This window comes from Candoia aspera, chromosome 6 (assembly GCF_035149785.1).
Source record: "Candoia aspera isolate rCanAsp1 chromosome 6, rCanAsp1.hap2, whole genome shotgun sequence".
Taxonomy (NCBI): domain Eukaryota; kingdom Metazoa; phylum Chordata; class Lepidosauria; order Squamata; family Boidae; genus Candoia; species Candoia aspera.
The window spans coordinates 42,106,323-42,120,419 of record NC_086158.1 but is presented as its reverse complement, the minus strand read 5'-3'; the positions used below and the strand labels follow the sequence as shown (position 1 = coordinate 42,120,419).

Genomic DNA, 14,097 nt, shown 5'->3' with positions numbered 1-14,097 from the left:
CTTTGATTTCCAAATTCAGGATACAGCTGGCCTTGACCTGCTTTTAGAACCTCATTTATGACTATTATGAAGAATTGATAGTAAGATCCTTCCCTACAGACTGAATGCAACCACAAGCAGATTTGTGAAGGTACAAGCCTATTTAAGCTTAGCCCGATAAATTTATAGTTGAGTTTAAAAAAAGGTTAACATTCTTATTTTAAAGCAATGAAAAGCAGTCAGATACTGAAAAGCAGCATCTGCAGCCCTACTACTGACACAGCAGCATCTGTTAAATATTTACTCTTGAACACAATAATTTTGCACTGCTTATTCATTAGCTGCTAGCAGAGAAAGTCTCAGAAAGAAATGGAGAGGATGTTAACAGGACTAGGTACAAAAGGAATAGCATAATTTTTAGATCACTTGCAGTTAACGTATCATTTCCCTAACTACTGACCCACCTAGATCCAACTGCAGCACACATAATTTTGCCCAGCTGCATTACAGCCATCAGTCTGCACAGCACCCTGACTTTACACAAATCATACTGGGTGACCCTGGGCTGGATGTGATTACTCAGCCATACTTTATCTCGGGATTGTCACAAAGATAAATGGCCTGGGGGACAGTACCATTATATTCTCAGATTTTGGAGCAAGAATAAAATAATTATAATTTTAAAGATATATTCTGATCATAACATATTTTGGCATACATGGAAAGGAATCTGTATAATAAGATAGGAGATGCTGAGGGTTAGTGATGAATGAGATGCAATGCAATAAGAGTGTTCTGGGAGGACTGCAAAGTTCTGTGGCTGTGATATTGACTGTCCTTGGGAGTCACTTAAATCAGCAAGTCGCACAATTATGAGAGAAAAATGACTTGCTGGCTTGACAGACTGTAGTGCAAGTAAAAATGGTCAAGAAGCCCAAACACAGAGCTAGCAAGACTCTGGAGGGCTCAAGGAGCAGATCAGCCCATCTTTACATGTCGGTGCTTGAAATACAAAGGAAGAGAAACAATGCTAGCAGTGCCCGAACAGAAAGCAAAAAATCCTTTATTGTACACAGTACAGAATGTAATGCAGCTTTGCAGGAGATATATAAGCCCTGCTCAGGCAATAATAATTTCACATCAATCCTCAGATTAACCCTTTTTGTACTATGTACTCCCAAACCAAATTAAAGAAATCGACAATCAAAAATAACACAGTTAATCCCACTGGTTTGGTTCAGCCTGGGGGCAGAATGGGGATGGCAGCCGTTTACTGCTGCCACCCTGTGCTTTGTGACAGGCCACCTGATACATTCTGGGGAGAGTTGCTGAGTCGTTTATAAAGAGTTTAAAAAAGAAAGGGGGAAGTTAGTCAAAATTCCCCCAAGTTATCAAAGCAGAAAAACGAATCCTATACAGCATTTACAATGAAACACAGAGCCCAGATGCATATTTAGGCCAAGCACATTACTGGTGCATGCCAGCAAGGCTCACAGGAAAGAGCAGAGGGGGATTTCTGAAGGATCAAGAGATATTTTATAAATATACACATACATGTATGTATGTATATATATACACACATACACTGAATAACTTGGACTTTCTCCCCATTCTCTGAATTTTTACAAAAAAAAGTTTTAATATTTCTTAAAATCTCCAATGGGCATCAAATATCTTGAGAGTGTAATACAACTTAAGTGAAAAATACATCTGTGTACACATGCTTCATCTCTCTTGCTTGCAAGCAAAGCAACAATTGGAAAAAATAGTTCAGCAGTAGTGAGGTGAATGCTACCAAAGGATCAAAACTGCTATCTTGGGGAAGTTCAGTGACTAGAGCTGCCTTGTATGGCAGACATACTGTTCTCTAACAGAGAAAAAGCCAAGCAACTCTCATTTGCTGTTGAGAAAGAACACATTCTGAATGCAGAGCAAGCTGTGTAAACTGTTTGGGGGCAGCATTTAGTGCAGAGGCAGACAACAAAGCTGCATAGGGTAGGGCATGCATTTCAACTACTTCCTCTCAAGCTGCAGCACCTTTAGTATAAATGCTGCCAGAAGCAAGAAGGCAATAGCACTGCCCAAATGTGAAACTGCCTTTGATTAGGGGGAAAAAAGCCCACCCAACAAACATCTGGATTCAAACATTGCCCCATAACCTTGGCAGTTTTGTGGCTGAGCCCCCTCTCCCATCTCTAAAAGTAAGCCATTCACATGCAGCCTTTCAACAGAGAGGGTGGCCTGCTAGATTCAAAAGGTTTGCGTATTTAAGTGCTGTCCTTTGGATGGCCTTTCTGAGACCAGTAATAACAAAAAAAACGGGGGGGGGGGAAACAAATCAGAAGAAAAGTCTTCCTCAGATTGAAGAGTTTTGCGCTGAGAACCTGGGGGGAAGCGGCTGAGCTGACTCAGTCAAGCCAGCTGTTTCACACTAAGCCACAACCTCTTCCGAAAGGGTTTCGCTGCATTGGCTCCTCATTTTCTCTGCAAATCAGAGCCCTTTCCCTTACACAAGGTGGAGTACAAAAATTGTGATTGTTACATAGCATTTTTTCTTGACAATTTGCTAATCACACAGTCTCTTCGAGTCCTGCAAACATGCACATCACACATGTTCCCAGCAACAGGGCCCAGAAGTCATGGCCTTCCTCTTGGCCACCCCCCACCCCACCACCTGCCTAATGTTTTTCATGACTGTAGCCAAGGAATCAAGAACTGGATATCCTATTCACTAGCCATGTTGTAGTCAGTTTTCAAGGGTAGAGGGTCTCAAAGTAATTTATCTTCTTCTGATAATATCTGCAAGGAGCCGTTTTATGAAGAGAAATTCTTTATAAAAGTAATTTGCCCTTATTTGTTGGAGCTGAAGTCTCCAGTGTCAGTTGCTGAGCAAGTCAGTAAGCAAAGGCCTCAGCATATGGGAGGCTGCTGCATCGATCCAGGTCAAGGAGGTATGCGGAATTATCTTCAAAATGTGTCAGAGGTAAGGTGTCATCTTCATTCACATGGCAGTCCGGTTCAGCTTTTAAGAATGGGCGTTGATTGTCAGGAAAGGCCATGGAAAAAAGGGCATCGGGATCACAAACAAACTTGTAGACATACCGTTCTCCGGCCACCTGGAAAGAAAGACAAGTTTCTGTTAGAATAATACAGACGAAGAATGGGATGCAAAGTAACCAGCTTTGCTTAACCTCCTTCCCACCCCTTCCCCCCAAATAATTGTAAGCTACTTGTTTGGAAAAATACGAAGGAACAGCATGCTGGCTGAATTCTTTCAGTCAGGCAGACAGAATAGGAGGAAGGCTAATCCTAAAAAAAAAAGCCATCTTCATGCCACATTGTTCCCATGTAGTATGGATAAAGGGCTCCCTTACTTTTTGCATGATGCCTTTTTCATAGTAATAACGAAGAGAGCGGCTGAGCTTGTCATAGTTCATAGCTGGTCGATTTTTCTGAATTCCCCAGCGACGAGCTACCTAAAAAGATGAAAAATGCAACTATGAAGCTGTTCAGAGTTTGCCACTTCTGGGGACATCACTGAAAAGAGTTAAGCAAAGAAATGTGTATCGAATGAAAAATGTATTTTGTTTAGAACCTGAAATGAATACATTGTATCTTGGAAGTTCTGCTGAATCAAGTTCTGCAGGTTATAGTTCAGCAGAACCCAACCTAGAACATTTTGGTTGTTCTGGCTTTCAGCCAAGACAAAAACTGGAAGGATTTTGTGGGATAATATGCAAAGCTGTCTTGCCCCCCTCTCCCTCCACCTCTGTATGACTTCTTGGCCAGCCTGTCTTCTGATCTTCTCAATGCACATTCCTAATTGGATCTTTGGTACCAAGTTTTTAGGTAGAAAAACAAAAAGGACTGCCAATGATATTAGCATAATAGATTCCAAATTATTTTGAGAGAAGACACCAGTTCTTTTTGTAGAAAATATCTGGCACAAGAGTGATCATACCCCACCCCCAGTCATGGACTAAGAGAGTCATACAGGACTTGGGATTTTATAGGTACTTCACCCAAACCTGGAATATATCCCTCATAGCAAAGAAATCAGGTTGTGATAGGCTGAATTAGGAGGCTGCATACAACCTGTTACAAGTGCCCATACTATAGTTTTCAGCTCATTTTCTTTCCAAGTTATACCCTAAATTCACCCTCCCTACCCTAAACATATATTTCCCAACATGTCTGTGGGGAGGAAAAAGGTTTGGCTTTCATACCATTCAGTATTGGCTCCTTTTTGGGACATACCAACCCACTCATTAGGCAACTCATCCTGAACCCATTATATCATTTGTTTTACGTACTATTATTCATACAAGATTAGTATTGCTAAAAGGTACACCTCTACAACAAAGCACAAAGCAATAAAGACCTACAGTTATTGCTGCAGTAAACTCAGCTTATTTCAGAGATGTAAATTACTATACCCACTCCCTTGAAACTTGCTTGCGGCTTCTGAAAAGTCGCTGAGAACCCTCCCAACTTCTTTGGCTAAGTCACAGAATACTGACCAAGAAAACCATTAGCATGACATCTTTATTGACTGCAACTGAAACCACAGCTAGTAAGACATGATCAGGAAACTTAACAGAAGAACAAGGTGCTCCTAATGGGTTGCCACAACACCGATTAAATTCTAATACAACTGTACAGCAATAATATAGAGGGGATTACTCATTTCAGCTCTTTGGGAGCAGCATCTGATGACATAAGCCTGTTGCCAACCAACCTGCTGTTTCCCAGGGGATTTATGGAATGGACAATCAGCCAGGCACTCAGAGAAGATTAATGGGATTTCCAAGCACTAAGTGCACTGAGGCAGGCTACATTCACTTGGGGCATTGCAAAAGCCTAGAACTGCAGTCTCAACCAAATACAGAGTTTCCAGTGGCCTTAACAGCTCTACAGATAACTATGTTCATGTGATGTACTGGTCAAAATATCTTTCTCCATGAGAACAAAGAAAAAATGATGAAGGGAAATGCAAGAGTGAATTAAACACACATATTATCAGAAAAAGCAGAATTTACTCATTGAGTGTCCTACATCATTGCAGTTCTTGTACACAGCAATTCATCTATCTCCCACAATACACTTCCTTATCTATTGAAACATTTGAATTAATCACAAGAAAAGGGACATTAGAAATGAGAGCTGGTTGTATTTCACACTTTTCTTTCTGTCCCCATCCCAAACTTTGCTATTGCTCATTCATAGTAAATTCACTATCATTGCAATGTCAAAGCAGAGGAAGCATACACCTGCTACTTTTAAGCTTAGAGGTTTAAGCTAAACTCTCAAGTCTCCAGGGTTGAAGTAAGTTTGGCTAAATTGGGTGTGTTTAGATGAAGGTTCTTTGCATATGCAGACCCCAGCAGAAAAAGAGCCACGCCGACACTGTTAACACACAAATCCAAGCATCTCTGCAGTCATTCTGACATAATCAGATAATTCCAGCACCCAGGCTTTGATGACATCTCAAACACTATCCATTTTATAGCAATTTTATAAAAAATTACAATAAAAACTAATACAAACTAAAAGAAAAAAGAAAAAATAGAAAGTGCAGAAAAGAAAAAAATAGAAACAAAAATAGAAAAGAAAGAAAAATAAGAATATAGTAAGGAAAAAGAAAAGAAATATATAAATAAATAACTTCCCCCTTCATCACAACTATAAACAATTTTAGTAACTTGTCACCTTCTCTCAAAATACAATCTCTTCTTTCCATATCCCATCTCTTATCTATAAATAAATCCTTAAAGACTCATCATTTCAGTCCTGATGTCAGCAAAAGTCCAGTAAGTGTTACCAGAGATAAGAACATAGCTATTTTAACTTTGATCAAATAAACCAACTTTATATTCCTTCCTTTTACTGCTAACGATCTTCAGTCCCTTCAAATAATGTTGTAGAACTTGATTTCTTTTCATTTTTCTTTGTCCCTTCTCACAGAATTCTTCAAAGCTTTAACAAGCGTGTTTTGTAAATCCAATATAGGAAAATTATCCAGGTCACTCTCTTGGTTTGTTATTTGAATAACCCTTTTAATTATTAAGACATCAGCTGGTTTCTTTTATATGTTCAGTGTAACATCTTTTTCCATGTCATTCTTGTAGTCTGTCATTTTAAAATCCACTTTCAAATTAGTCTCAATCTTGTCATGTAAAACATGTTCCTCTTTCATAACATACAGTCTATCTACAGAGGCAGACACTATTAAAATTAACTTCTGGGTCCATTGTTCAAAAATATCCTTCAATATGTCCAATATTAAAATATTTTGCTTCATTCTGTATTTGTAAGTTGAATTTGAGTGTTCTTCTCCTTTAAGTATAAACTTTAGTTCCCTCTAGTGTCCAATTTTAAAGCCTTATCTTATTAGATTTTTTTTTAGTATTTAAAACAAAAGCATTTTCCAGGATTCTTTATAATTCATTCCAAACTCTTAGTTCAAATTTATCTGGACCCTTACTCCATTTGTAACTTTCTGAAATCCAAGTTTTAATCACCCTTTTGCTGTTTATTACAATTTTTTTTAAAAAAATCCTTAAACTTGTATTTAAAACTTCTTTTGATAAGGATTGAAGGAAACTTACCTGGAGCTGTAAAACTTGTTGATCCAAGGGTTCCTAATAGCTGAAAAGCAGTTAACAAGCAATTTCCAAAAGTGATTAGAAAAGGAAGTAGGCGAACTTAGTATCCTTTCAAAGGTACCGATTGCAGTTTGAGCAAGATGGCTATTCCCTTGTCTCCCAGAGCTCTAAGCCTGCTGGAGACTGCTGTCTTGCAGTCTCCTCGTGAGGAGAAGCTGTCTGGAGCACTTGTCCAGAGAGGACTTATTGAACAGCTGGTCTACTTGCTGGCTTTTCATTCCATGATGGTTGGCTCTGCTTTTCATGGAGCTGTCTTCAATCTGCCATTTCTTCCCCGGAGGAAGCAACAACTCAAACATGCTACTGCACTGTTCAGGATGGATCATCACTGACTCCATCAAAGCCCTTCTCTTTCTTCTATTGGGCAATAGTGTCTGGAAGCAACAGTCCTTTTTTCATTCTCAAAGAGATTGCTTATCTTTGTTTTCATCAATACCAGAGGAAGAGAGATGTCAAATGTAGAACCTTTGGCCTTGTTACAGAGGAAACACGGTCCTGAAATGGAGTTGCTCCTTTCCATTGATAGCTCCTTGGCCTTCTCACCAAAGGAAACTGCCAGGGTGCATATAGGTCCATGAATTAAGCATTTCAACATCTAAGTGGGTCCTTTTTGTAATACAGAAGGAGGGAAACAACAGACTATCAAAAGACCTTTAAAGGGAAGGGGCTGCCAGATAGTTTGAAAGAAAAGAGAGAATCTATTATTTTCATGCAGAGTGTACTGCATTTTGAGGATCATTACCCAGCATGCCTGCTTGGTGGCACAGATGGTTTCAATTATTAGTCAGGCTCAACAGCTTTCTCCTCAGCATCATTTGGCACAAGCTAACACTCTACCAAATCCTTTTCAGTAATGTAAAGAATTTATTTACAAACCCAGTGTTATTGCAGGGTGACAATGGGGCAAAACTTGCAGCAGCAATGAAAACTATATTGAAGCTTAATGAGAAAATAAAAAAAGAGAGGGAGGGGTGAAAATAGGGTAAATCAATAGAAATGGAAGTACAACCCCCCCATAAAAGCTAGAAAGACAGTGTCTGCCATGACAAAAATAGGCACAATTCTATTGTCATAATTTATAATCTATGAGAATGTATTAATGAACAGTTCAAAAAATAGCACACCAAAAATAAAACTCTGAAAATAAATATATCACAATACTTTACTGGAATCATCAACATCTAAAATTTAGTATGTGCATAAATTTGCTTATTAGTTTTTTAGTCTACCACCACACATAGATATATGTTGATATTCTGAATCAAATGGCAAACGACGTTCATCTACTGGGGATGGTTACTATTCATGAGAAATAGAACTTGTCAACAGGAGGAAAAAACCCTGCTATTGGTTAATCCCTGGCAATATTCCATAGGTACTAGATGTTTTGTAAAGGAAATTCAGATTCTGTTATTGAAACTAGCAAAAACAAATTAATAGTATCCTTACCAACAGCACTGATATAATCTTAGTTTGCAATTAGTGCAAATATGCAGAATTCTGCAGAGGGAAAACATCCACTGCAGTCTAAATAGCTGGCAGCAATTATTTTTGATCACTGTTATTGATTAACAAGTAGGTAGTAATTTTCCCTTTTCCCACTGATATATTTCCTGTGAAAAACTAATGTCTGAAATGGATGAATTGACTAGCATTCAATCAACCTACATTCAGAACACTAAGCAAGTATTTCATTTTTACTGATGGGACCTGAGCAATTTTATACATATAAAATATGGTAAATCTTAGTGTTTCCCTAGTTACATCTTGTATATATTATTAAAAATGTATAGGATTTTTTTTTACTCAATGTTTCGTATCTTGACATGATCACTGTAGGTTATGAAATAACTGTTCTTTGTGAAATCTTATTATGAAAACATAATATATTGTGACAATTGAATATAACTGTTATTCATACTACTTTCTGGTGTAGAGAACGGCTTTGGGCCCATCAAACAGTTTTAAAACTGTATCTTGGGTGCTCTGGCTGTTTTTTTTTATTTACCCTAGAATAACTCAATTTACAGGATTGGTGAGGATGCAAGATGGCTATGAAAGCCTGCTAAGGGTAACAGAGCAGGCTCCACCAGTAGAAGGGAATCCAATTGATAGAGGGTGTGCAACAAAACAGCACTTTGGCAAGATACCTCTGAACCGTCAAGCTGGACCTGTCCTAACCAATGGAAATTCAGTGTTTCAACCCTGAAACAAACAAAACTTTTACTCCAGAGGTAGAAGCTTCAAGCAGAAGACCAGAGTGAACTATCTCAGTTTTTGGATTCAGGAGGTGAAGCTATTTTAAAGTATCACTTGGAATGTAAATGAATGTTGCCACTGAAACTGATGAAAAAAATAAAATAATTTACCATGATAGGATACAAATGTGTATTCTTCACTTAAACAAAGATACCAGCAAAAAGGATTTGCAGCTGTGTTTCCCTTGGGTTTCATTGTATGAAAAGTTTATATATACACACACACACACACAGAGACACACAAAACTTTCTAGTCATTTAAAAATATCCTTGCTGATGTAAACAGTGCTCATTTCTACAAAGAAGCCTCATGATATGATGTGTTGCAGATGTTTGTTTTGTACTGGATTTCTCCATTAATTTTATGAGTAACCCTGGGGTCAAAAGGAAACACAAATTCTATGGAAAATAGCTGCGTTATTAAATGCCTGTGGTTTCCTTTCCTAGCATTTCAAGTTCTTCTCCTTTGGCCACAAGGAGACAAGTTTCTCAGCATTAAGTTCTTTGCCACTGAACCCATGCCACACAATCTAGAAGCAAGTAAAGGAAAAGGAAAACAGGTGAAAATAAGGCAAGCCTAACAGATGTTAGTTTTCATTCCAAAAATCAGTTAACTTACACATTTTGGCTGACCATCTGTTTGTTCCAGGACCTAGTGTTGCCTGACAGGGCAGTGTTCCTGACTTTGTGTTATCTCTTTTAACAGTAGCAAAAAATCAAGGAAAATCTATGTAAGATTCCACCCTGGGAAGGCATGTTCTGCCTCTGCCCCAAAATCTGGGCAGTCAACAAGGTGCACAGTCAAATCTCTGAACTTCTACCTGTCCTTTCCAATTCAGAAATGGTGATATGATTTTTTTTTTGTGGGGGGCGCTCTACATATGTGCTGGGCTACACAGACTCAAAACTGGATTGGGACGGGGTCACTTCTTTCCCCTCTGTAGCAGCAAGATTCATCCTTCTTGCTGGTTCCCTCCTGCTGGAACAAATGACAACATGGAACACTGCAAATAATCAAATAAATTTACTCAAATATGCTCCCTTGCTGGTGAAGCCCCACTTCTTCAACACTGTACCCTCAATTAAAGCCTTATTTTGGAAAGTGAGCAGGGGGCAGTGTAGCTGAACAGAATTTTACTCTTGAAGCAAGCAGACTCAAAATCTAATGGTGTTGTCCTTGCAGTATTAAAAACACCTTGTATGGAGGTTGCAGATATATTCCAGAAATAGTGCCACATGCAAGATACATTTTGTTACTTCAACTGCAATTTTTGTCTGTTGAATTATATAATCATAATGGTGAGACACGATAGTCTAAAAACTGAAAGATAATTGAGCCAATTAAGACAGGGAGTTGCCATTGGCAAATACTCAGGGCACTGCAATCAAGAGATTTTGCACTCAGCACATTCAGCAATAGATGTGGAAACCGGCCTTGCGCCATCTGCTCTGCATCTGACTTAAGATATTCTGGAGAAGACTGAATAGGTAGATTCACATGGGGACAGAAATGGCTTTATTTGCAACTCCTCTTCCTGCTATTGGAGCTCAGGGCACTATTCATAATGAGACTGGCCTTTTGCAACCTGAAAGAGTACATCCGAGCTAATAGTTAGAGGAGATAGATCTACTTATGCAGGACCAGTCTTATAGAAGTACACTACTGCTCAGCAGTAAACAAAACATTCTGAGATACTATAGGAGTGCTAACAAAAGTTCTTTGTTGCTGTAATATGCAAACGAAACCATAAATTTTACACCCTTCTCCAAAGAGTAAAAAATGTAGAAACTGTCCATATCTAGTTTTTAATGCTTCAGTCAAATATGGCAGCCTTCCCCAGAAATGGCGGGAATACAACAGAGTTGGGAATACAACAGAATTGGCAAAAGGCCCTGCAAAGTCCTTGGCAGGGATTCAACTTGGCCAACCTCTGATGTTTGACTTGTGATGGGTACAACCAGAATGGCAATGTAGAGATTTCCTTTGATACTTTTTGTTTGTTTTTACCTCTTCTGGCTCAATCAGCTTGAATTCCATGCCCCTTCCAGTCCAAGCAATGAAATGAGAATTGGCTGGGTCATCCAGGAGTGTGACAAGAAACTGCCACAATTGAAGGGACCCTCGTCTCTGATAAGGAGGCCCTTCCCGATATACGGTTGGTTCTTGCTTCACTTTACCTGTTTGCAACAACACACATCAATTAGAACTAACATTCTAACATTTCCACCATTTGCTCCTGAAGATTCAGGTAGCTTCCTCAAAACAGTTTCGGTGTTTCTATAGAAAACTAAATGAATGGCTGCAAATCTGACTTGTAGTGCGCTTCTTTTTGGCATATTCTATGGTAGGGAGATGTGTGTTACTTACTGTACCAGCTGAATGTGGAAAACTTTATGCAGCTTGTTAGTAGCACTTTTCCTATGTGGTGCATCATCAAGTTAATAGAAAAAGCTTTAACACCAAGGCCCTGTCCCGTTCAACAAATGTACACATGACCTGTACTTTTGATGTATAAGAGCTCTTTTAAAACAAATGGGATGCCTACTAGCTAATAGAGTCCATTGGATTTGAGCAGCTATAACAAATTTGAATAAATAGTAATAATAATAACAACAACACCCATTCTGATATTTCACTGCAGGTACAGACCTCCACCATAAAGAGTCCCTTTACCTTCCATCCTTTCTGGTACAACACAGGTGTCATCAAAGTACAATTGGGCATCTTTTTCATAGGAGAACCCTAGGAAAAGAGAAGACATATTCAATAAGTCCTGCAAATTCTTTGCAGTCGCTCGCTCTCTCTCCCTCCCTCACACACACACACACACACACACACACGAGTAAGCTCTTCCATTCAGAATAGTTTGATATACATCATTGCTTTGCTTGTTGGCAGCAACAATATTCAGCTGTTCACTAAAACTGAAAGGTAAGGCTTTGAATTTATTTGCAAATATGTCAGCTGCTGTTTTTGCATCTCTGAAAGCCTGTCCAGAGAGTTGGTTTGCACATGGCTGGATTCACACAGTGATGGCAAAGTGCAAGTGGAGAAAAGCCAAAGTATAGTGCTTCCAAATCAAGCAAGCTTGCAGTACTTTTGGGCTGTGGTACTTCAAAGGGGGTGCATCACCTGCACAGACTCTGCCAGTCCCCAGTCTGCTATTTAGACCCGGAGGAACAAACCATACGATCGACTTCAGCAGAGCCCACTACTGTTGTAAAATATATTTATGGCTTAACATTCCCCCAAATCTGTTCATACTAATTGAATGAATCTGACCCAAATCTGTGATTTCAATTAAGCTGGTCTAAAAAGAAGTAATCTTTGAAGTGTTCAAATGGTATTAAGACTTGCCAAATATCTAAATTGCTAAGACTGAATCACTCTAAAGCTATGTGCAGATTTCTGTTTCTGTGCAGTAACTTCTCCTATATATTTCCTGTATTCCTGGTCCAATTATGAGTAGTTAGACAATAGTCTTTTTCTCTCCACACCCATCATCTCTCTTTCTCTATTTATTTATTTCTAAATTTTGTATCCTATATTTTCATTATTTTTTAATAAACTCAACGTAAGAGATATGTCCTGGTGTGGGAGATACTGCAGGAGGAAAACTTGTTACTTCATTTTCTTAATTGCAGCGGTTTCTTTTACATGGCATCCCCCCCCCCAAATCTAAATTAGAATTTTATGTATTTAGATATTTGCTGTGTGCTGTTTTTAATAATTTATAAATCACCCGTAACTGATTCCAATTACAGCGACCTATAAATATCATTTATTTATTAATTCAAACAATGCTTCTATTCCCCTAAAACCAGGGACAGCTTTCTTCATTAAAAGCTAACTATGTATATATATATCTCTACTCAGAGTAAGCCTTAAAAGATTAACATGACTTGTCCCCCAGTAACAATGCATAAATAGAGTTGAGCAACATTCCCCATTCTCTTAGTGTCTGGATGATCATGTAGCATTCCACATCTATATTGCTCTTGGTTGTACTTTGGAGTACATCAAAGTGGTTGCTTACCATCATGGTTGTTTGGAAAGTATCCCCCTCCAGTAGCATATGCCGACTGGCAGTTAGGCACTTCTAAAAACAAAAAAGATGAAGTCTGAGTGAATTCCAGGCTATACTATACACACTTCACTTCCTGTTCAAGCGAAATAGTGGACAGAAAAGCCACATGTATAAAAAGTGTAGATCCATGCATTTCTACTCCGTAGTTAGAGAAATAACATTAAACCTCATCGCCCAATCCCTAAACTTTTTTGAGTACAGCCTCCATCCAGGAAAGAGACATCCAGCTTTTGTACCTTCCCCTGAAAATACTCATCTGCATATTGACTTGAAAGTAAGCCCAGTAAGAAGTTATACTGTGTATTTTCAGGTATAAATGAACAGGACTGCACAGTAGCACTTCTGAAAGACATGAGAATCTACCAACTTCCAACCAAAACAAATGGAGTGAGACAGCAGGATAGCATGGCCTTCCAAGTTACATCAGGCAACCTCCCTGCCCAAATTAGTACATGTTAGATTCTGGTGAACATTCCCTTAGTCTTCCTTCAGATGAATACTTTTATTTCTAAAGATTGCCTAAAAACTTTGTGGGATCAGATATGTGTTGAATTCAGGAATGTGCTGAAAGATCTTTCCCTTGCCACAACTACTCCATTACTAGTTAGCTGTAGAAGTACCCTAAGACTCAAATTACTGAGAATCTAGCCAGCTGAATTGGTTTATTATATCACTTTAGCCAACACACAGAATATATGAGTAGAACCATGGCACAAATAGATGTTTGGAAGCAATTCCTGTAATTAAAAACTCCTATTTTCTCAAAACTAATAATAAAATATCCTTAATATCAACTTCCACTTATTAACATTCCTCAGATACCTGCAAACTCTTCAGATAAGCAAAACTGTAAAAAAAAGTCCAAGGCAGGGCAATTGGATTGTTAAAATATTAATACTGGAATCATATTTCACTGATCTTTCAACTTTCCACAAATAAACAAGAAAAATAAATGAAGGTTTAAACATATAAAGCTGTTTTGATGCAGAATCAAACCACTGATTCATCTAGTATAATACTAGTTTACTTTAACAAGTATTGGCTTTTCAAGCTGAGATCTTTCCCATTGCCTTCTATCTGATCCTTTTAACTAGACATGCACTTTTG

General features: G+C 38.4%; 1 protein-coding gene across 2 annotated transcripts in view; it reads right to left on the bottom strand.

The window, feature by feature from the left end:
* Positions 1–963: 963 nt before the first annotated feature.
* The window catches only part of ETV5 (ETS variant transcription factor 5), a 39,455-nt gene continuing 26,321 nt past the window's right edge, over positions 964–14,097 (bottom strand). Inside the window, exons 8-12 of one of the 2 annotated variants that reach the window (XM_063306839.1) lie at positions 12,940–13,002; positions 11,577–11,645; positions 10,911–11,080; positions 3,354–3,455; positions 964–3,095 (exon numbers count right to left, since the gene is read on the bottom strand). In XM_063306839.1, coding sequence (XP_063162909.1) covers positions 2,874–3,095; positions 3,354–3,455; positions 10,911–11,080; positions 11,577–11,645; positions 12,940–13,002 — 626 coding nt within the window. In that variant the 3' untranslated portion in view covers positions 964–2,873. The remainder of the gene's footprint in view (positions 3,096–3,353; positions 3,456–10,910; positions 11,081–11,576; positions 11,646–12,939; positions 13,003–14,097) is intronic. The other variant, XM_063306838.1, reaches the window with a different exon arrangement.